At 46.0% G+C, this 22,038-nt stretch overlaps 1 protein-coding gene across 2 annotated transcripts in view; it reads left to right on the plus strand.

Annotated features, from left to right (window-relative positions):
* The first annotated feature begins 12,838 nt into the window (after positions 1–12,838).
* AUH (AU RNA binding methylglutaconyl-CoA hydratase) overlaps positions 12,839–22,038 on the plus strand; it is a 92,521-nt gene continuing 83,321 nt past the window's right edge. For both annotated transcript variants that reach the window (XM_080924529.1, XM_080924530.1), the window contains exon 1: positions 12,839–13,050. In XM_080924529.1, the coding sequence (XP_080780655.1) occupies positions 12,858–13,050 (193 nt within the window). In that variant the 5' untranslated portion in view covers positions 12,839–12,857. The remainder of the gene's footprint in view (positions 13,051–22,038) is intronic.

Below are 22,038 nucleotides of genomic sequence, written 5' to 3' on the forward strand. Positions count from 1 at the left end.
GACTGCACCTCCTAATCCTTCCCAAACTCTTCCACTAACTTGGAATCAAATATATGACCCTATGGTAGCCATTTTCACTCAGATCACCTCATCAGCTATGCACTGGGAAACTGTGTTAGACTTGGATGTGGCCATCAAGAATTGTTTATTTGAAGTACTATACAGCCCCTCTTAGAATCAAAGGCTGAAGAATTGAAGACCCCCTTGAGGAGTTAAAAATCCCTCCCAGGTTGGTCAAGTCACCTTGGGGAAAGAGATCACCTACTATATTCGTTCTGGGGAACATCTCTGAATGAAACACAGGACTGCAGCTGACCTCTGAGCACAGAGCCTGTCAGGACTACTGACCCTCACTGTTCTGGCTTTGCAGTTTTTTGCCTGGCCTTCCAGCAGCCATCACCATATTTGTGAGAGTCTAGATCCACCATCCAAATCAGTCAATTGTTAATCCACTTTAAATTTCCAGGTGGGTATGAATCGCCACTCGCCCAAATGGTTTGTATTCACAGATGAAAGACATGAATGAAAGACACACACACACACACACACACACACACACACACACACACAGCCTTCTATTTTAATATGCCTTAAATAGTGCAATGGCTGGGCCACTCCCTAACTCCCTGAGACTAACACACATCCCCCTCCGATATTCCTGGGTTAACACTTTCTAAATCTATATATTTATCTTTGCCGCCCTGGACCCTGATGGGCAACCCTCTGGGGGCCACTTTCCCCTTGTATCTACATCTCTCTCTTTTGCACCTTTCTGGCATGATCTGTCTCCTACTCCCCCTCTTTCTTCTTCCTTGGTCCCTTCCCAGGAATCTTAAAAGTCCTGCCTCTGCCTCTCTGCCCAGTCATTGGCTGCTGGTAACTTTACTGACCAATCAAAAACCAACTGGGGACAGGCTTTTTTTTTTTTAGTCCTATGTGCACGAGTAAACCTGCAAACAGGCTTTTGGGTAACATAATTAGCAAGAGAACAGAAGCCGCTATAACCATCTGACTTTGTTATCTCCATCTTCCTATGGATGTAATAAAAGTTATTAGTTAAAGCAGTGTAGTTTTGTTTGTTTTATTGGGAAAGGGTTTTGTAAAGCCCCGTAGGGCCTCCATTTCACCAGGCAACCAAGGATGCCCTGGGATTTTTTTTTAAGTCTTACTTTAAACAATGTTTGTTTTAGTTACATGCATGTGCCTGTGTTGTACATGTTTATGCAGATGCCCTCAGAGGCAAGAAGAGGTCATTGGATCCCCGAGTTGCAGTTACAAGTAGTTCTAAGCCATCTGATGTCTGTGCTAGGGGCCCAACTTGGATATTCAGCAAGAAGTCAACCTCTGAAACAGCTTTCCAGCCATTGACCCTAAACTTCTTTTTTTTTTTATTAGATACTCTGTATTTACATTTGAGATGTTATCCCTTTACCCCACCTGCTCCCTTCCCCCTCCCCCTCCAGTTACTTTCACAAAGGTGCACACCATTCTGATCCTCCTCTCCACCCGATTGCCTTGCCATTCCCCTGCATTGGGACAACATGCCCTCTCTGGAACAATAGCCTCTTCTCACATTGATGCCAGACACTGCAATCTTCAGCTGCATACACAACTGGATTAATAGGTCTCTCAGAGTGCGCACAGAGGTTGGTGTTTTACTCCATGGGAGTTTTGGAGGGCTTGGTTGGTTGATAACGTTGTTATCTTTCCATGAGGTTGCAACCCCTTTCAGTTCCTTAGGTCCTTTCTTTAGACCTTAAACTTCTGATCCTCTAGTTGCTGCTTTCCGAGTGCTAGGATTGCGGGGACATGCTACATTTACCCTTATTCTGGGCTGTAATTCAGATCTTTGTGAATACCAGGGAAGCCCTCCGCTAATTGAACCACAACCCCGGTCCTAGGTCATTCGCTTACAACCTTCCTAATGCCTTACACGAATCTTTACAAATTCATCCTTATTAAGACGTGAAGGAAACTATGTTAACTTGTTGCTACACATTCTTCTAAAATGAGAGCAGCCCCTGCACGCTGGATCTTCAATGGTAACAGAATCGTTAGGAGCATCTGCTTGACTGTTAATTTCTAATAGACCTCACAGGCAGCAATCTGTTCCCCACGCACAAGCCTCAGCTTCGCGACCCCGAGAAGAGATGGCGCTGAGCCAACCGCTGCCGGTCTGCTTACATTATCTTAAATTCATTTTATTTATTTATTTGCTGTAAATAGTCTGCCGTTGAAGCATGTGACTTACTTAAACAAATCTCACTAAAACTTCATTTCTACTAAATTAAGGCTAAGATCTGAGTCGGGGAGAGATGGACACAATCCGACTCAGAGCATGTCTGTTTTGTGACGTTTTGCGGTATTCTTTCCAGTTGAGAGGTTCCTGAAATGGATCAGTCAGAGGCCCAGCAGGCTGAATTGAAATCATCTTACAACCCTTAGACTTACAATCACAGAGTAGTTCTTGGGACATTAAAAGGCAAGGTAAGCCATTCACAAGCAACAGTGCTTGTGGCTACTGGACCTAACAGCTCTCTTCTCCTCAGCCTCTTCTCCTGCCCCTTTCTTCGTTCCCTCCTCTTTTCCTCCCACCTCTCCTACCCTCCATGGTTAAAGATGCCCACACAGGCTGGATGGACAGCTCCAGAGACCACTTGTTATGAGATGGTGGTCTACTTAATCCATCTGTGCCTTAGTTTCTTTATTTGATGCATGTCATTGCTCTCAATAATCCCAAGGGTAAAAAGCAAAAAGTTATGGGAAATGTAAGAACAGCAATAACACTGGATAAGAGCCCATCCCAGTGACATCATTTTAGGAGCTGGAATGTTAGGGCTGGAGAGATGGCTTAGTGGTTAAGAACAATATCTGCTCTTGCAGAGAACCTGGAGTTTGGTTCCCAGCACCTGCAAGGCTCTTGTAAACTAGCTCTAGTTTGAGGAAATCCAGTGTACTCTTCTGGCTTCTGAGGACTCTGTACACACACATGGTACACACAAATACATGCAGGCATATACTCATACACACAAAATAAAAGTGAGTAAATAGAAGTTGAAATGCCCAACAGGCAGCAGTGACATTTGCTTTTAAACATCCTACTATAGGAAGACACACTAGAGCTAAGCCATGCCTCCATGGGTCAAGTTGGCAAGTGTGAGAGTCTGAGTTTGAGTTCCCAGAACACAAGCAACATCCATACTGGTAGCACAGTGTCTGTAATTCCAGCGTTCCTATGAGACTGGAAGTAAAAACGGGAGAATCCCAGGAGCTCTCTGGCCAGCCAGCCTGGTACACAGCGGTTAAGAATATCATGCCTCAAACAAGGGTGGAAGGGGAGGACTGGAATTCCAGGCTCTCCTCTGACCCTCATGCACTCACTGGGGCACATCTGTGCACACACATACACATATATACACACACATTCACATAAACACACACACACATACACACATACACATACATACACATACATACACATACATACACATACACACAGATACACATACACATAAACACATACATACCATTTTAAACAGAATAGAGACATGCATGAGATAAGCAGGATTCGACTGTCTGGCTTTGCTTTCTGTCTAAGGCAAAGCCACAGCCTGGACAGCTTAAACAACAGACTTCTATTTTCTTACAGTTTGGAGGTGGGAGATTCAAGTTCAAGTTGCATTGTGAGCAGGGCATCTTCTCCTTGTGCCCTCACATGACCTCACATGTGCTCCTCTCTCTCTCTCTCTCTCCCCCTCTCTCTCTTTCTCTCGCTCGCTCTCTCTCTCCTTCTCTCCCTTCCCCTTTCCTCTTTCTCTTTCTTACCCTCTCCCAATCTCCTATTCTTGTAACGATACCAGTAATGTTGGATCAGAGCCCACCTTGTGACCTCATTTTAACTGAATCCCTTCTTTAAAGACTCCAAATATAGTCACGATGTGAACTTCTAGAAAAGAGGAATTTGAGTTAGGAATTGTCAGTAAACAATTCAGCCTTCCAGTGTTCCACCTGACTGTGCAGAGCACATCTTTGGCTGAAGTTGTACAAACCTAGCACACCTCCTACATGGTCCTTTCAGGTGCTAGGGCCCCCTGTATTTTCTAACAGTAGGTGATTTCAGATGGTTGACACCCACCATGAGTGGCATTAGACTCAAACTTGAATAGGCAAAGAGGTCTTCATGATATTTTTAAGGCTATAGAATGTGGAAGAAACGTGATACCGAAGCATGGAGTAACAGAAGAAGCCTTGTCTTCTGCATCCCATCTTCCTACAATGACCAACTGTCAATGGTCTGTGTGCAGTTTTCTATAGTAAAGCTTATATATGTTAGATGTCTTCTGAAACACATGTTCCACGTGGAGCTCTCACACCCGACCTACCATTTTACTTTCTGCTAATCTCAGTTAAAGGCATACACCATCACCACATTTCACAAGCAAGTTGTAATGGGTAGCATGCCTCCCATTTACTGGTAGCAGCAGGAAGTCCCAGTGTCTGTCTGTCTGTCTCTCTATGTGTCTTCTTCCTTTTCAGATTTCATCACTTGGTCAGTGTCTTGGCTAGTTTTCTGTGTCAACCTGACTGGGCTAAAAGGATGGACCAGATAGCTAGGAAAACATTATTTCTGAGTATGACCAAGAACTCTGAATTTGCAGATCTGGCTGACCCTTGAGGGTTAATTGCATTGAGGTTAGAAGATTTGTTACTCTCTCTGGGTGGCACCGTCTGTGTGCCAAATGGTTTTGTCGTAGTTGCTTTTCCTGTCACTGTGATAAAGATCATCTGACAGAAGCAACTTAAGGGAGAAAGAGTTTGTTGTGGCAGGAAATCAAGACGGGACAAGCTTGACCTATGTGGTCATGTTGCACCCAGAGTCTCAGAGCACAGCGTGATGAACACGTGCTGCTGCTCAGGTTCCCAACTCCATCCATAGAGTCCAATATCTCAACCAAAGCATGATACCGCCATAGTGGGCGGGCCTTCCTATCTTAATATGTCCTCTCATACTTCAGTCAAGACAGCTCTGCACGCATAGCAGAGGCGGGTCTCCCAGGTGACTCTACATTCTGTCAACAATTAACCCTAACCATCATTGGCTGACCTCAGTTCCTTCCTTCCCCCGCTGTTCAGCCACAGAAGGCTGCGTCTGACTCTGCTACATCCTAAGGACAATGGGCTACTGAGAAGAGATGAATAGCCTACTGAGGAGAGATGGAGTACCCCAAAAAGGAGCACAGAACTGCATTCCCTTTTTGGTTTTCACATATAGTAGAGAATGTGTGATATTTGTCTTTCTGAGTCTGACTCGGTTCGCTTAACACGATGTTCTCCAGTTCCAGTTATTTTCCTGCAGATGACATAACGATTTTTCTTTACAGCAAAATAAAACCCCATTGTGTTTATATGCCACAATCTCTTTATCCATTCATGTGCTGTTGCACCCGAGGCTGGTCCTACTTCCTGGCTATTGTGAAAAACAGCTATAATCAGGAACGTACAAATGTCTTAGTCAGTGTTCTATTTTGGTGAAGAGACACCATGGCTATGGCAACTCTTAGAGAGGAAAGCATTTAATTGGGGCTGGCTTACAGTTTCAGAGGTTTAGTCCATTATCATCTCGGTGGAAGCCACGGCAGCATGCAGACACGGTACTGGAGAATGAGCTGAGGGTTCTACTACATCAGGATGCACAGGGAGCAGAAAGAGAGGGAGAAAGAGAGAGAACATTGGTACTGGATTGAGCTTTTGAAATCCCAAAGCCTGTCGTCTCCCAGTGACACATTTCCTCCAACAAGGCCACACCCACTCTAACAAAGCCACACCTACCCCGACAAGGCCACGCCCACTCCAACAAGGCCACACCTCCTACTGCCACTACCTAAGCCTTCAAATATATGAACCTATGGGATGCATTCTTATTCAAACCACCCTTAGTCTCTGTGGTTTGCTGACTTCTGAGTCCTTCAAGTATATCTTCAGAAGCGTTATGTAGCTAGATGGTCTAAAGGTTCTATTTTTAATTTCCTAAGGAAGCTCTACTTTGTTATCGATAGTGGCTACACCACTTTATATTCCCACCGCAGAGGATAAGGGTTCCGGTTTCCTCACAACCTCACCAGCTACTGTTGTCATTTGGTTTTTGTTCTTTCAAGACACGGTCTCACTATGTAGCTCTGACTGTCCTGGAACTCACTATGCAGACCAGGCTGGCCTCGAACTCACAGAAGATTGGACTGCCTTTGTCTTGAGTGCTGGGATTAAAGACATGTGCCACTATGCCCACCCTTTTGTTGTTGTTTTAATGACTTAAAATTTTTAAAAATTATGTGTATAAGTGTATGTCTGTGTGTGGTATGTGCAATGGGAACACAATGTTTATAGAGGCTAGAAGAGGGGTTGGACACCACTGAACTGGAGTTACAGTTTTGGGTGCTTCTGGGAAGCAACTGGAGTCTTCTGTAAGATCAGTATGAGCTCTTAACCTGTGAGTCATCTCAAGTCCCATTTCTCCTACCCCACACCAAGGAGGTCTCTTGTAGCCCAGGCTGACCCTCAACTTACTATGTAGCTGAGGATGACTCTGGACTCTTGACCTTTCTGCCTCTGCTTCTCCAGTTCAGGGAGTCCATGTGTACCTCCACATCTGTTTTACAACCTGTTCCGCATCAAACCCAGAGCTTCACGGGATGCTAGGCATGTACCCCTGATGGAGAGCCACAGCCTCAGATTCTGTTTCTTTTAGAAGAACTTAAGTATCGCACTCACATCCTGCTGTAACTTTTCCTCCCAGCAGCAGGGGGACTGGTTTACCAGAGGACCACAACAGAACACAAATAATGACTGAAACATAGTGTCCTCTTGGCTCCATCCTTCGGGGCTGACCTGGTAGCTCCCTGTAAAAGAGAGGCAACCTGCCTGATCTGTGGGGGTGTTTTTGTAACTTCGGCGTTGACAGCCAGCCATTAGTTGTCAGTGATGACCGGCAGAGTTCGTCAGCGGATAACAGGTGTCCGTGTGGCCAAAGTACAGAGCTTGCTTAGCACATCCTCATCCTCGTAGGTTCCTGATTCCTGTGGCTCTGAGCCACCGCCGTGTCAAGCTGGATACTAGTGTGTACATATTTCCTTTATATCTAGTTTTTGAATCTCTGAGTTCCCCCATTGGTCCGATTCCTGAGTCCCGCCCCATGGATGTGTCGGTGGACACAGATGGAGTGCCCTGCCCACCTGACCTTGGCAGAGTGGGGCTGCTACAGGGCTTCTCACAAACTCCCTGTGCAGGGGCCACTCTGCTCAGGCCTCTCCATACAGGAAGAGCACGGGGCTGCTCCCTTGGTGATCTAGAAGCCCAGCAATCAAGATAAAGAAAATGCTATTATTGTAACCTGGTTTGTGCTTTGTTACCGCCTACCGAGGATAAATGCAGTTCTGGATTGGTGCTTTTTGCTCAATAATTTGGAAATTAATCCAGAACAGCTTTATGTCTTTTTTAGCCCAAAGAGCTCTGGTTATTTGAAACAGCTTCTCAGCCAGCGTTACTAAGTCTTTTCCCAAATAGACACTTTTGATTCTTGGAACCCAGGGAGGGTTAGGCTGGCCATTTCTGTTCACTGAACAATCTCAAACACATGGCACAAATGTTCACAATATCTGTCCCTGGGCTCATGTTCACATCCAGAAGTGCTGCTCGGTAAAATTGAGGTGAGGTGGCTTGCTGTATGCAAGCAGTCAAAGGCAAGAGCATCTTTTAAACAGAACTTCGATGGTCGTGCACGGTATCATAGAGACACCTGATGGGGGCATCTGCATCATTTTTAAAAATAACTCATCTGTTTGGATGTGGATTTGTATGTCCCCGGGGCTTCATGTGGTGAAATCTAGTCCCCACTGCAAGAAGTTATAAGGATGGAAACAATCTTATCATGTGTTTAGAGGAGGAAGCTTTCAAGGTAACATAGAGTCAGATAAGGCAGTCAGGTGGAGCCTTTTGATTGAATCCAGTGGCCTTATAAGAGGAAGGGAGGAAGACCAGAACAAGGGTGTTGCAAGGCATGCACGCGCGCGCGCGCGCGCGCGCACACACACACACACACACACACACACACACACACACAAAGTGCCCATTCCCTAACTTTACTCATTTGACAGAAGGAATCACTTTGGTTCTCAGCCAAGTAGAAGCTCATGTTGAGCAAAATTTTAATACTGCATGTCTCCATTTTAATTTATTAAACTTAATCTTAATTAACTAATTTATTTTTAAGGCAGGGACTCGTGTAGTTCCAGGCGATTCTAGCAGAAGGCAACCTTAAATACCTGTTCTTTCTGAGTCCGCCTCCTGAGTGCTGGTCTGTCGTGCCTGGTTTATCACACTGCATAAGAGGTCAAAAGTGGGGAGTGTTGTGTGTGGGCTAGGCAAGCACTCGGCCAACTGAGGCCCATCCTCGCTGTCTCTTCTGTATGTCAGCTGTAAACTACATTCCTTACGAATATCCAAAAGTCAGTTGTCCAGGGTGACAGGCATCCTGCATCAGCTCCCAAGTAGCAGCCACTCAAGCATGCAACATGGGACAAAGGTACAGGAAAGACAGGGGTTCCTGATGCTCGATGCTGCAGCTGGGTGGGAGCTAAAGACTAGATGCTCTTCTTTAGCCTAATTTAATCAGTTCTCTAATTTACAGACAGATCATCAAGTGGCTTCAGGGGCTTGGCATATGCAGAATGCTTCTGCAGCCAAATGGCAATAATGTTGCTGACTGGAAAAAAAGGTCTGACCTGTTTCCTGAATTATTGATGAATTCTGCTGCTTAAAATACACTTTGGGCTGTAGACAAAACCCTGTGCAGGATCTAGAGATCCCCTCAAAGGGATCTGCAGCCATTGCTGTGGCGGAGAGTAAACATGTCAGACTGGTCTTAATTCAAGATAGGAATGTCTGCACACGGCAGTGTAGGCTGGTGGACATTAATAATTAATTAATGAGTTGAAGGCATCCTGGTCTGCATGAAAGAAACTTCATTTTGATTGGCAACCTTGTTCTTGCCAGAAGCCAAAGCCCAATGCTGCTTAGCAGCTCTGATTCCTGGCTCTGTTCCTAAATAATTCTAGGGCTATCTTTCCAGAGGGTGTTGGATAGAAGCTAAGACCATAAACCTCGTGGTCAAGAGAGGAGACTCTCCGCCTGGGTAGAGTTCTGACATTCCAATATGGTGTGGTCACTCACTCTGTAAAGGGACCACTTCAGGAAGGTGGTCTTGCCTTAGGTCATGCTTAAAGTGATAGGCAGAGTAATTTGTCTTTTAAGGAGATAAAGAACTTTCCCTTCTCAGATTCCCCGCCTCAGGCACAGTCGCTCCCTGGGCTAAAGTGGTACAGTTTTGTCCAGTTGCCTGCTTTTCTAAGAGTTGGAAGACTGCAACTTCTCCTTTCTAGTCTTTTCTAAGCTTTCCTTGTCACTTTGGGCTTAGTTTTTCTCTAAAGTGCCCTTCGCTGCCATGTCCACCTGTCTGCTGTGTGTCTGATGGTCATGCCTTGTAAAGTGGCATAGCTCTTTTCTCATCCATTGAGCCCAGCAGCTGACAATCTATCTCTCTTGTCCTTGCATCTTTTTAAGCACCAGTAAAATTATCCTCTTTAAAAAAAAAAAAGACTCATTTGTAAGGAAGAAAGGCTATAAAATGTTCTCAGCTTTAAACTTAAATCTCTGAGCAGATACTCTCCAATTCCCTAAAATCCCAGGGCCGGTGATGCCCACCTGTAATCTCAGCTTTTGGATGCTGAGGAAGAAGGCTCTTGAATTCTAGGTCAGCCTGGAACACATAGCAAGACCTGGTCTCTCAAAACAACAACGACAAACAAAATGATTACAGAAGAACAAAACACATATTCCATCAGTTGAAGAAGATTGTAAACATATTACACACATTGTCCTAGTTAACCCTCAGGGTCAGCTTTACTCAATCTACAATCATCTAACAGGAGGGCTTCAGCTGAGGAAGTGTTCAGACCAGATTGGCTCATGGGCATATCCATGGGAGATGTTCCTTCCATGTGTCAGGGTTACTTTGTGTAGCCTTGGCTAGTCTTGAACTCTCAAAGGTCTACCTTGTTTTGGCTCCTTCCTTGGTTTAAAGGCAAGCATCACTACAGCCTGACCATAGGAGACTATCTCGGTTGTTGGTTGATGTAGGATGTCCCAGCCCACTGTGAGCAACACCATTTGCTGGGCTGTATAAGCTAAGTGTGAGCCTGTGAACAATTTAGAGAGCTAACTAGCAGTGTTCCGCCATGGTTCCTACTTCGAGTTCCTGCATTGACTTCCCTCAAAGATGGACTTTGATTTCAGAGTATTAGATGAAATAAACCTTTCTTTTCCTAATGTTGCCTTTGGTCAGAGTGTTTTATCATAAAAACAAATGGAGACTGGAACATGTAGGTGTGCACGTGCATGTGTGTAGCGATGTATTTACAAGTAAAATTTATAGGTAGAGAAAAAGTACAAAAAGAAGCCCTTATATATTTTCTTATCCCATTGTATATCGCATTAAAAGTTCTTTTTTTTTGTGCTAAAGTTATTAGATCATTAAAATAATAATAATAATAATAATAATAATAGCAACTACTCTTAGCACGGCGGCACCTGCCTTTGATCCTGCAGCTCTTGGGAGGTAGAGATAGCACGATCAGAAATTCAAGACCAAGTGTGAACACCAGCTTGTGGAGGCCTGAGGACCTCAGGTGTTGTACACTGAAGCATTGTGGCATTTCACCTGGATGTTCATTTGTGCCCTTTGAAGAGGTCTTTGTAATAAACCTGTCCTGGAAGTAAGAGGCTCTGTGGGGTACTCTGAGAACAGAATGACCCTGAGGAAAGGGTGGGAGCTAGTTCAGAGCTGATTGGTCAGAAATATGGGAGGCCTAGGATCTCCAGTTGGAGGCCAACCTGGGCAGTGTTGGGTGACTTCATGTAAAAAGCCAATTGGCCAAATGAGCAAACTGAGGGAAAACCAAAACCTTCCCAGTGCAATGAAGTCTTGTAATTTTGTGTTGTCTCTGCGTTTGTTTTGAACATGAATTTAGCTCTGTTAGGAATTTAACTCTGTTACTGCTGAGGTGGGGCCTAGTCACCCTGATGCAGTTGGTTTTCAGTTCTGTGCCTCCCTGGTTCTTAATTTGGTCCATTCAGATGTCTGTCTTTCCTTCAAATGAGAAAAAGCCCAAGGCGCTGTCCCTCGCTGTTTCTCACACCCTATGTTGTTGCCAGGTATGCACAGATGACCCTCTGACCATAGCAGGACTCCAGGGGCTTGCTCTAAATCCACCAATTAGAAGCCACCATACTGGCTGGCTCTCATCCTTAATCAATCTCACCCCCCCACCCCATCTCCAGGAACCCCCCCCCCCCCCCGGATTCTCACACTGGGAGAAGGAAAAGCCTACATTTCTCACAGACAGTGCTGGGTCAGTGATGGAAGGGACCACACATTAACCGGAGCTGCCTGGCTATGCATGATTTTGGCTCTCTACTTAAGCTGTAACTGACTTTGTGGGACTTGAGGCGTCACTGGATCTCTTTGTCCCTCTTTCCAGAGTGGACATATTGGACCAATCTCCCCTTTCTGCTTTGCACGATTAATTGGGTGAATTTGATTGGCTTACTGAGGAGTGTAGAACCTGGGCTTGTGAGGACCCTGAGGGGCAGGAGTTTCAGTTCAACCCTTAAAGTCCTTAGCAGCGGCACATTTCTAAATAGGCTTTCTCTGGGCCAAAAGCTGATAAAAGCCAGGTTGCTGGAAATCTTCAAGCAAGGCACGCTAACAAATATCTTCACAGAACTGACTCCAGGGGTTTCTGGAGAAGCCCTGGACTCAGAACTGCACCTGGGTTTGAGCTTCATCGGAGCTTTCCTTAGGGCAGGCTCTCGTTGGGACACTGGTTTTCAGGAGTTCCCCATAGGTGGGCCACAGAGCCCATTCCCCTATTTGCTGTTCTCTCTTTGCTTGCTAGGCTGATCAGACAAGCAGAAGGCCCATGCTGAGCTGCCTCCTATTCAATGGAACCCAAGGGAATGCAGCAACTTTGCTCTCCGTTGCTGCTCACTCAACACAATGACCTTGTGATGGGAGTCATTAGTATTAGAGTCTGGGGTCCTGGCAGCCATGATAAACTGGGTTCAGTCACCTGTCTTCAATAGGACAGATTAAGTTCACTGTGCCCACATTGGTAAGAGGAACAAAGGGGTCCTGTGATGTCCTTGTGTCCCAGTCCATCTTCAAGGTTTTGATACGAGGTTGAAGTTTAAAATAGGGGGCTAGATAGTTCTGGTCAAGGCCAAATCCCACAAATCACTGACCCATCTTTATCTCTAGTCTCTTTTGCAAGGAGGTCTGACAAGTTGTCAGAATTGTATGAGACTTCTGTCTAAAGATAGGTTCCTCTTCTGTCTGGTCCCAAACTTCCCCATTCCCACGTGGGATTCAGGAAGGAGGGACGGTGTTCCCCCAGTTAAAAATCCATATGGACTTCAACAATCTGATATCCAGGGGAGGGGAACAAAGGTCTGCCTTTAGAGTATCTTCCTTCTTGCCAGGATGGTCAGTCACACGCTACTATGGACCACGTGCAGGGAGGCAAAACCCGCTGGTCCCCTTAATTTAAGCAATTTCACAGCTTTAAAGATGCCTCTCCCTCTCTGAGTTGGCAAAAGACTGATGCTACACGCAGCCCAGGCACAGAGAGCCTGGGCGGGGCCAGCGAGCGAGGGGCGGGGCCAGAGCGACAGACGCCTGTCGTGTGCGTGCGCGTCTCTTAGCGGGGGCGGAGCCTGGCCGCGGGCGCCCGCTGTAAACATACAACATGGCGGCGGCGGCGGCGGCTCCGGGCGCTCTGGGCGCCTTGAGAGCGGGTCGCGCCCGCCTGGTGGCCGGGTGTTGCGTGCGGCTCGGCCCTGTGGCATGGGCTAGGGGTACCGCCCCGAGGAGGGGCTACAGCTCTGAGGTGAAAACTGAGGATGAGCTGCGCGTGCGGCACCTGGAGGAGGAGAACCGAGGTGAGCTGCGGGTGGCGCGGGGGAGGCCTCGTAGGTTGGCCCGGCTGACACTGCCGCCCGAGGGTACGGTGGCCCTCCGGGTTCAGCCTGCACAGGGATGATGCTCGCGCCTGGGGGGTCTCTCCAGCCAAGGTCAAGGCGGAGTGTGTAGTACAGGGCCAGGGTTGCTTCTTGCTGTGTAATAGCTCCCTCCTACCTCAGACGTCAGTGCGAAAGTTGTACGAGCTGCAGGGGCGGGGGGGTGGGGGGGATGCCTTTTTATCATCCGAGAGAATCTTAAATTCGAAGCATCACTACCCCCTTTGCACATTTTATCCCGGAGAGTTAGTTTTGCACTGTTGCACTTAAAGCATTTTGGACGCTTTTTAAATATTTGCCTTGCTGAGCTTCGTGGGAGTAAATAATGAGGCTATTCATCTTGCCCTTGGGCTTATTATTGTGGGAGGAGACAGATATATTAGTGCACGACAGAGGGTAGAAGGCAGTGAAAAGGTACGATGCAGAGGAATATTGAGTTTCTTAACTGTAATGATGGAGAGAATGAGGTACTGCCCAGGAAGGAAGAAAGGACCACTCTGCATTTTGACATCCATTTATAGGGTGCTGTAATCTGTTAAGAAAAAGTGGAAAATAAATCAGAATGGCTGGCTTTTTCCAAGCTCTCCTGTGTAATGAAGGTCAGGTGACCTCAAGGCCTGTTGAGAACCCCGAAATGCCTGCAGGGTTTATCTCTCACTGTATAACCTAAGCTGCCTTGGAAGTTAAGATTTCCCAGACTTAAAAGTGCAGAATTGAGCCAAGTGCCTACTCCAGACTGATGGTTCCGATGCAGAGTTCCCTGCGCTCTGCCCATCGAATATATCAAGCAGAATAATAGGTGCTTGATGATGTGGTTGTGGAGATGAGGTTACTGTGCATTGACCGTTGAGCAGCCTGTGTGGTATACTCAGAAGTATGGGGGGGGGTTGTTTTCATTCAAGCCTTCTGAGACAGTGGGATGGTCAAGATGATGGAGATATTTATTTGGGAAGTCGCAGAAGGCAAGTATGGTGTGGCAGTTGCAGGAAGCTCAGCTGAGTCCTTAGACAGGCCTGGAATCATCATTAAAGCCTTGAATGCCAGTCTTCTGGGTGAGCTTATTTTTGCCGGCATTTCAGTTATCTGCTTCAGGGGTGTGCTACTCATGAAGGGGTTGGGAGCACAGCTAGCTGTGTGTGCTCAGTGTGTGTGTGTGCACACCGGTGCGTGCGTACAAATTCGCACAGAACCCCCCAGGAAGCCTTCACGTTGGGATGTGATTGTACTGTAGGGGAGGATACAGCCCTTGGAAGATTATTTGATATTTTGATAAGCTGAAATGTTTATCTTAAATTCGAATATCAGTAATCAGGACATCCCGGCCTAAAGACCGGCCAAGCATCCTTTGAGGATTGGCAGAGATGACCGTGCAGACTTCGGTTTATTTTTATCATCGAACCCAACTGTAAGTGGTGCAGGGGGGGGGGGAATGCGAGGACCAGGGTACTGCAGATGGAGTCTCTGAGAGATTGTTGATACAGGGACACCCAGATAGATTGTTAGTGATTTAGTCACGAGCAGTTTGCCACGGACAGACAGACAGCAAATGGCATGGCAGGGACTCAGGAGAGTTCAGACCCTGGCACCAGAGACACACAGCACGGGGAGTGCTGAACAGTGGCATCAGGCCTTACAAAGCAGGAGCTTTGCTCTCTTACAGATCTTTGAGGAAGGGTGGGTGTAGTTTCTCAGCAGAATCGTGTGTGTGTGTGTGTGTGTGTGTGTGTCTGTGTGTGTGTATTTGTGTGTTTGTGTGTGCGTGTGTGCGTGGGTCCATCCATCAGTGTCTCCATTCAGATAATCTCACTTCTGGTGAGAAATCCCAGTCTTCTCTGTAGGGTGCTTGGTGGTATCTGTGAGAGGGAAGGGGCTGTTGCGCGTGTTGTGGGCTGCGTGGATTCTAACATCACATTCCCAATAGTCTCCTGGTGTTTTTGTCAGAGCGTTGAGTCCAAAATGTGATGCTTTCAGCCTTTCAGGACCATGAGAACCCTCTGGGGGACAAAGAAGCACCAGGCTTCATTGGTGAGGTTTAGACTGGCATCTAGGGTAGGCACACAGAACACTAGAGGCTTGCAGCGTTGTCATCTGTGTTTGTGATTTGCCCCGAGGATTCCCTCAGCTACATTTCCCTAGCACTTGTTTCTTCTTGTTCACACTAATCCATTTCTAGAGTAGCTGGCAGTCCCTGGCTCAGCTTGTAGACTTTCTTCCAGGCCTCCTGTCTGCAGCCGCCCCCTTTCCACTTTCCTTTTTCTATTAGTGAGCTGGGGAGTCCTCTGCTTGTAGGTCTTCTCCACTCCTGGGACACAGCTCTACGCTCTGCAGCTTCACCTAAGGTTGCTCTTCTGCAGTCCTTTTTGCTTAGGTTTCTGCACACGCTTCCCAGAATGGCTTCCCCATGCCCTGAGGAACTTGGGCGGCAGTGTGACCCATTTTAAAGATGACTTTGTGAAACTGTTGGGGCAGCTTCCAGCAGACAGAACAAACGAGCAAGTGAACAGAGCAGTCGCTCTTCAATCATGGTCTTCATCCTCCACAGCTAGATGCAGAGATCTGTCGGGAGAGTTCACTGAAACCTTCCCATGGCACTTATACTAGCTTCATCCAAACTAGGCTGGTAAACATGGCAGACATCTGCTAGCACATCTCCCTTTATGTCCTAATAGATATATTTCCATGCATTTTATGATTATGTGAGTTATCTAATAATTAAGTTATAGTGTCTGTAGTCACAGTGGATTCAAGACACCTGATGTGGATGCTGGGAACCAAACTCAGGTCCTAAGAACAGCAAGTGCTCTTGACCACTGAACCATCTCTCCAGCTTCAATTTGGAACATTGAAAAAAAAATCCAACTCAAAATAAAATCCTCTAGTCTTGGACGGGACACCTCATCTGCCCCCCGGCCCCTCCCCCCTAAACATTTTGTCTTTGTAAGTTTGTGTATACTGACTGGCATTTCTGCCTCTTCTCTTGTCACGAAGGGAATTGTTTTGCTCATTTTATTTTCCAGCTACTCCTTGCCGATGTGTAGGAATCCACTGGACTTTTGTGCATAAGCATCGTGTTGTGTGCTTCAATAGCCTCTTTTATTTTTTCTAATTCTTTTTACATTTCCCATATGTGGCATGTCATTTGCACATAGTGTGGTTTCGATTTCTGAATGTCTTCATCCCTCTTTTTCTTGCCAAGTTACAGGACTGGAGGCTCGTCCGGCTGCTCTTGCTCTGTGGAGGAAAGCTTCGTCAGACTGTTCACTCAGTCCGATGCTAGTGGTGCCTAGGTTTGTTTTGCCCTTGATCAGATGAGCGAGGAGTTTGTAGAGTGAATTTTGCCAAATACTTTTTCTGGGATGATCTTGGCTTTCCTTGCCTTGTTAGTGTGCTGAATTATTTTAGATGCTTTTCAGTGACTGACCCACACCTCTGTCTCTGGAAGTGAATCTCGACTGGTTGTGATAAGTAGTTCTTTTTATGTATTGTTGGATTGGATATTCTTGTCTTTTATTTGCATCTATATTTATGAGAAATATTGGTCTTTAGTTTTCCATTTCTATAATCTTTGTCTAGTTTAGTGCTTACCTTGTAGACTGGGGTAGGACAGGTCCTTCTGTTTCTATTTTTCATAGAGATTTGAAAATTGCTCAAGTTTCCTTGATAGAGGCTTTTCAAATTACTCATCTTAAAAAACAAACAAACAAACAAACAAACAAAAAAGACACCGTTTTGGGGGCTGGGAGATGCTCAGGGGGTAAAAAACTTTTAAAATTTTTTATTTGTTTTATTATTTTATTGGGTTCTTATACATCTCCCTTCCTTCCAACCTTTATTCCCTAGGTAGAAGGGAAAGTTTAGAGGGGAAAGGGGACATAGATCTCTCTCGGCCAACAAAATAGACCACTTCTTGCTGATTAAAGCCGTTGGGTCCCTTGGGTCAGGACATCCAGCAGTCCGGTGATAGCGAATGCAGGGGCAGCACTACCCACCTTCTTTGGTGCACTGGTGCCCCTCTAGGGATTCTGGTATTTATTCCATCTCTAGAGTCCTCAGAGTTAGACTCTCTGCAGCTGGCAAAAATCATGGCTCTCTTAGAGCACGAGACAGTCATAGTCAGCAGCTGTGGACGATCCGAAGCGGCCCATACTACACCCCCGGGATTAAAACAAAAACACATAACTGGGTTTTAAAAGAAACCAACACACATACACCTTTTTGTTTTGTTGAACTTTCTGTTCTGATTTTTGGTTCCCAGTGTGGTTGATTCGGCTACTTTCCACCCCTCCCTTCCTTTCCATTTAATTTGCTGTCCTTGTTCTTTGAACACAGTTTTGCTGGGTTGCAGGAATGAACTACTGCATGTATTAAGGTATTTTCTGTCCTACCGATGTTTCCATGGGCTTTAGATAAGTTCCGCTGTGACTGGGTGGAGCTTATGCAGCCAGAGAGCTGCTGCTGGGCCCCACTGCTGGATGAAGTGAGATTCCATCTGCAGTGCTGTGGGGCATGGGTTTGTCTGCTGGTTCTTCCGTGGGTGCAAACACACTGAAGATTGTGATGTCTTAGAGGAGTGGGACCCCTGCACTATGGAAGGCTTTCTGTTGGGAGGCTGTGCCTTGCTGTGAAATCAGCTCTCTCTGAGATCAGTGTACCTGCTCCAGCTTTGTGCTGGCATGATTCATCTTAAAACAAACAAGAAATGTGTCTTTAGAGCTATGCACCAAGGCTTGTTTATTATCCACTCAGATCATCTTATCTATCAATCAGATCATCTCTGTCATCTATCTACCTATCTGTCCACCTATCTATCAATCTATCCATTTGTCTGTTTGGTGCTGGGCCAATGTTCATGAACTTGGAGAGGCTGAGTTCACACAGGGCAAGTGTTGACCTGCTGAGCCATTTCTCCAACCTCGATGATCTCTCTCTCACTGCTTTCCTCACCCTCAACCCTGGTCTTCTGTGTTTAGGTGTAAGTGTGTGTCATTTTGGCCTCAAATAAAACACAAACAAATCAAATCAAACAATACACAAAAGAACTACTTACCACAACCATGGGGGAGTTACTCTGGGGATGTAGGCGAGGGTCATTATTGAAACACATTAAAGTAATTCATCAAACCAGCAGACAGAGCAAGAAAAACCACAGTTATCCCCACACACTCAGAAAAAGCATTTGACAGAATTCATCATGGGAAAAACTCACTGTAGAAACTGAAGGAAGCATCCACCATCGATAAAGGCAAAACCTGGACAGGGGCAGCATCAGAGTAAATGAGTGGGAGTGTGTATAGCCACATTTGAGGAGCCCCGGAGTGGCAGCACATGACGTCATGTAATCATGTATCATGTTTGTACAGTGTTGCCTTGTTCAGGGCTCCTTCAGCTCCACCCCCTGGGTTCCATATTTAGGTTTAAGTGTGTGTCCTTTGCTTTTCCCATGAGGTGGCACCCAGCTATCCTAGTGCATTGGTTACCTCTGCCCCACTGACTCAATGCTGCTACAGTCTGGAGGAAATCCTCAGGACTTGTGTTTTGCTGGCCCTTTGAAGGTTGCACTTTGGTACTTACTGCTTTGATGACCAAAGTGGTTTTTGTCTGTGCGAGGGCATCTAACCTAGTGCCTCCCACGCCCAGGCACTAACTGCTGTTTCACTGTGTGGCCTGGCTCCTTCCTCCTCAGACCTTGTTCAGTTTTTGGTCTTTTCTTGGTTCTTGCTGCGTTGCTGTTTTTCAGGTGGATTTAGCAGTGCTGTGTTTAGAATCAGGGTGTGTTGAGTGGATGTGAAGGAACGGTGGATGAGCTTTTGGCTTACAGTGTAAGGATGTGTGTAATTCGTTCAGGCCTACCTTTCTGGTTTGCAGAATTGTAAGAAGTGTCTGTTGGTGTGAATTGCCCAAATCTTGCAAAGAGCTAGTCATTTGGTTATTCCTCCAGCCTCTCCTTTTTAGCTGTTTCCGAATGTGATGTTTTCCCTAAAATAGCTTTTAGGAGTGTCTCCTTTCTACTCCCTTCCTACTGGGCTATTTTTTATGGAATGTTTATTTTGACTTTTTGGCTGGGTGGTGATGGCACACATCTTTAATCCCAGCACTTTGGAGGTAGAGGCAGGTGGATCTCTGAGAGTTGAAGGCCAGCCTGGTCCACAGAGGGAGTTCCAGGACAGGATACACAGAGACCCTGTCTCTAAAACCAAGCCAAACCAAACCAGACAAAAAAAAAAAAAAAAAAAAAAAAAAAAAACCAAAGAATGTTTCTTTTTGTAGTGTCACTCTTTGTGTTCGTTTCTTGGCTTTAATTGTGTCTCTTCTAAGGAATTGTTAAGTTCTAAGTTGCCTGTCAGAAAAGTTGCTACAGGGCTGGAGAGAGGTTAGGAACCTTTATTGCTCTTGTGAGGACCCAGGTTCTGTTCCCAGCCCCTACATGGCACTTCACAACCTCCAGTTCCAGGGGGTCTGATACCCTTTTTGAGACATCCAAGACAACAAGCACACATGTGCAGATACATGTGCAGGCAAAACACCCTTACACTTAAAGTAAATCTAAAATTCCACTTGCCAGGCACATGTTGGCCTGTTGTTCGGAAGCATAGAGCCGGTGTGCCGTACATGGATTGCGACCACCTCGGAGCATTTCCCAGGCTGTTGTTGATAGTATTGTGGTTGCCTATCAGTATTTTTCAGTGGTTGGCTTACTAATCTAATTTTTACTAATCGTGATTAAGTTATTGAAGTTGGAAGTTTTTTAAGAGAAATCATACATCTTGAGGGTGAGAAGAAAAAGCCGTATAGAAGGATGCCACATTTTCTGGCGCTTTCGACAAAACTAAGACTTTAACGCCGCTCTGAGTTCCTGTCGTGACTCACAAGCTTCTGGTCGTGTTCCTCCATTAGTATTGTTCTCACTTTCAGACAAAATGGAACACCAAGCCCCTTTGTCTCATATCAGAAGAGCTACATAGCTGTCTATAAAAACATTAATGGAGGGAACTGGGGTTCGGCTCAGCTGGTGGGGTGCTTGGCTAGCACAAGGGAAGCCCTGGGTTCAGTCCACATGGATGCACTAAGCAGGGAGTGGTGATGTGCCTCTAGTAACCCCAGTTTACCCTCCGTTACACAGTGAGTTCAGGGCCAGTCTGGACTACATGAGATCCAAGTTGTTTAGTGATCGAGAGCTATGTCGTTAGCTAATTCTGTCACCATGAGCTTTGAGGTCTGTGATAAACCTGGATGTCCTCACTGATGGCACAGCTTACTGATGGCCCAGTTTACAGATGGTGTAGCTTCTTGCTCTTTTCTCCCATGCGTCTCACCCGCAGGTGGCCATGGCTGATCTCTTAGGCCAGCCTCAGTCCCACTGACAGTGAAGATTAACCACCATGAATGGCCTACACTGAGCCCCTGGGTTGTTGCATTTCATACTTGTGCAAATGAGGCCTCCCAGCTGGCCAGTCATAGTTAGAGGTTCCCATCTCAGCACTGGTTCTCTCGAGTTGAGAGTTGTGCTGTGGGGTTCTGCGGAGATACACCACAGTTCTTTGTGTTCTCTTAAAGATGGTTTATTTTCTTGTAAAAGTACGGTCTTTTCTATGCCAGCCCTTGCTTTGAATAATGACACGAAAACCTTTTATTAATTATTAATAAGCTTCAGGCACTAAGGCTGGGCGGATTCTGAGCTAGTATCTGGCTATGGTGGCCTGCCCTACCGCCCTGCAGCTTCCCAGCTGGTCTGGTATGTGCCATCTTAGTCCTGTTCTGGCACTTCTTTCTCCATTTCCATCAACTCTCTGGATCCCAGCTGAGACCCTTTCTCTCTCCCTCCTCCCTCCCATCCTGTTTTTCCCACTCCTGCCCCGCTATAGGCTGTTCAGCTCTTTATTTGACCAATCAACTGATGAAGAGTGTTTTAACTTAATACCGGAGACAACAGGACAGTCAGCATCTGAAATCAGCATCTGAATATACAGGCTAACACATCCCCAGGTCTTCTGCTGTCTCTTTAGTGTTTACACCTGTAGACTGGGTGGTGGTTTCTAGAGCTGGACCACAAAGGAGTTCCTGTTCCATTTGATGTTGTTACCAGTGGAGTTATTTTCTAAAGTTATTTTTAGGTGATTCATTGTTAATGTATCAAATGTAAGTGTTGCTAAATTCTTTAGTTAGCTCTGTAGGTTTTTTTGTGGCTCTGGGATTTCCTTCACAGGGGACCATATCCCGTCAGTGGGCATAATCTTACTTCTGTCTTTCCCATCTTGAAGTCACCATGCTCTTTGTCTCTCTCCTGCCAAGATGCCCTCCTGCGGCTCTCAGTACCACACAGAGTGGCAGTGAGGCCTTGTTTTGTTGTTCATCTTTGCCCGAAGACTCTGTCTTCATTGAGTATGACATCAGCTCTGGTTTTCCGCGGTGTTCTTTGTCACGTTGAGCTAAAGTCTTACTGGTTGTGTGTGTTGCTTTCTGATCAAAGGGCCCTGTGTTTGTCAGGTTCTTCTCCTCCACAGTAGAGATGGTTGTAAACACTTGCCAGTGTCTGTCAGCGCTGTCCATTGCCTTGGTTTGTATGTGTTCCCTTTGGTTTGTGTGTAAGGTACATATAGACCTAATTGGTCTTTGTGCTTTTAGACTTTGACATTTTTTAAATGATTCTGTCTGTCTTAGGGTTTCTATTGTTTTGAAGAGACCCCATGACCAAGGCAATTCTTATAAAGGCAAACATTTAACTGGGGCTGGCTTATAGATTCAGAGGTTCAGTCCATTATCATCATGGCAGGAAGCATGGCAGCCTGCAGGCAGACAAGGTGCTGGAGGAGCAAAGAGTTTTATATCTTGCTCTGAAGTCATCCAGAAGACTGAGTGCTGAACTGGGCAGAGCTTGAGCATGGGCCCTTAAAGCACACCCCAACAGTGACA

Source organism: Micromys minutus (assembly GCF_963924665.1).
Source record: "Micromys minutus genome assembly, chromosome: 1".
Classification (NCBI taxonomy): Eukaryota; Metazoa; Chordata; class Mammalia; order Rodentia; family Muridae; genus Micromys; species Micromys minutus.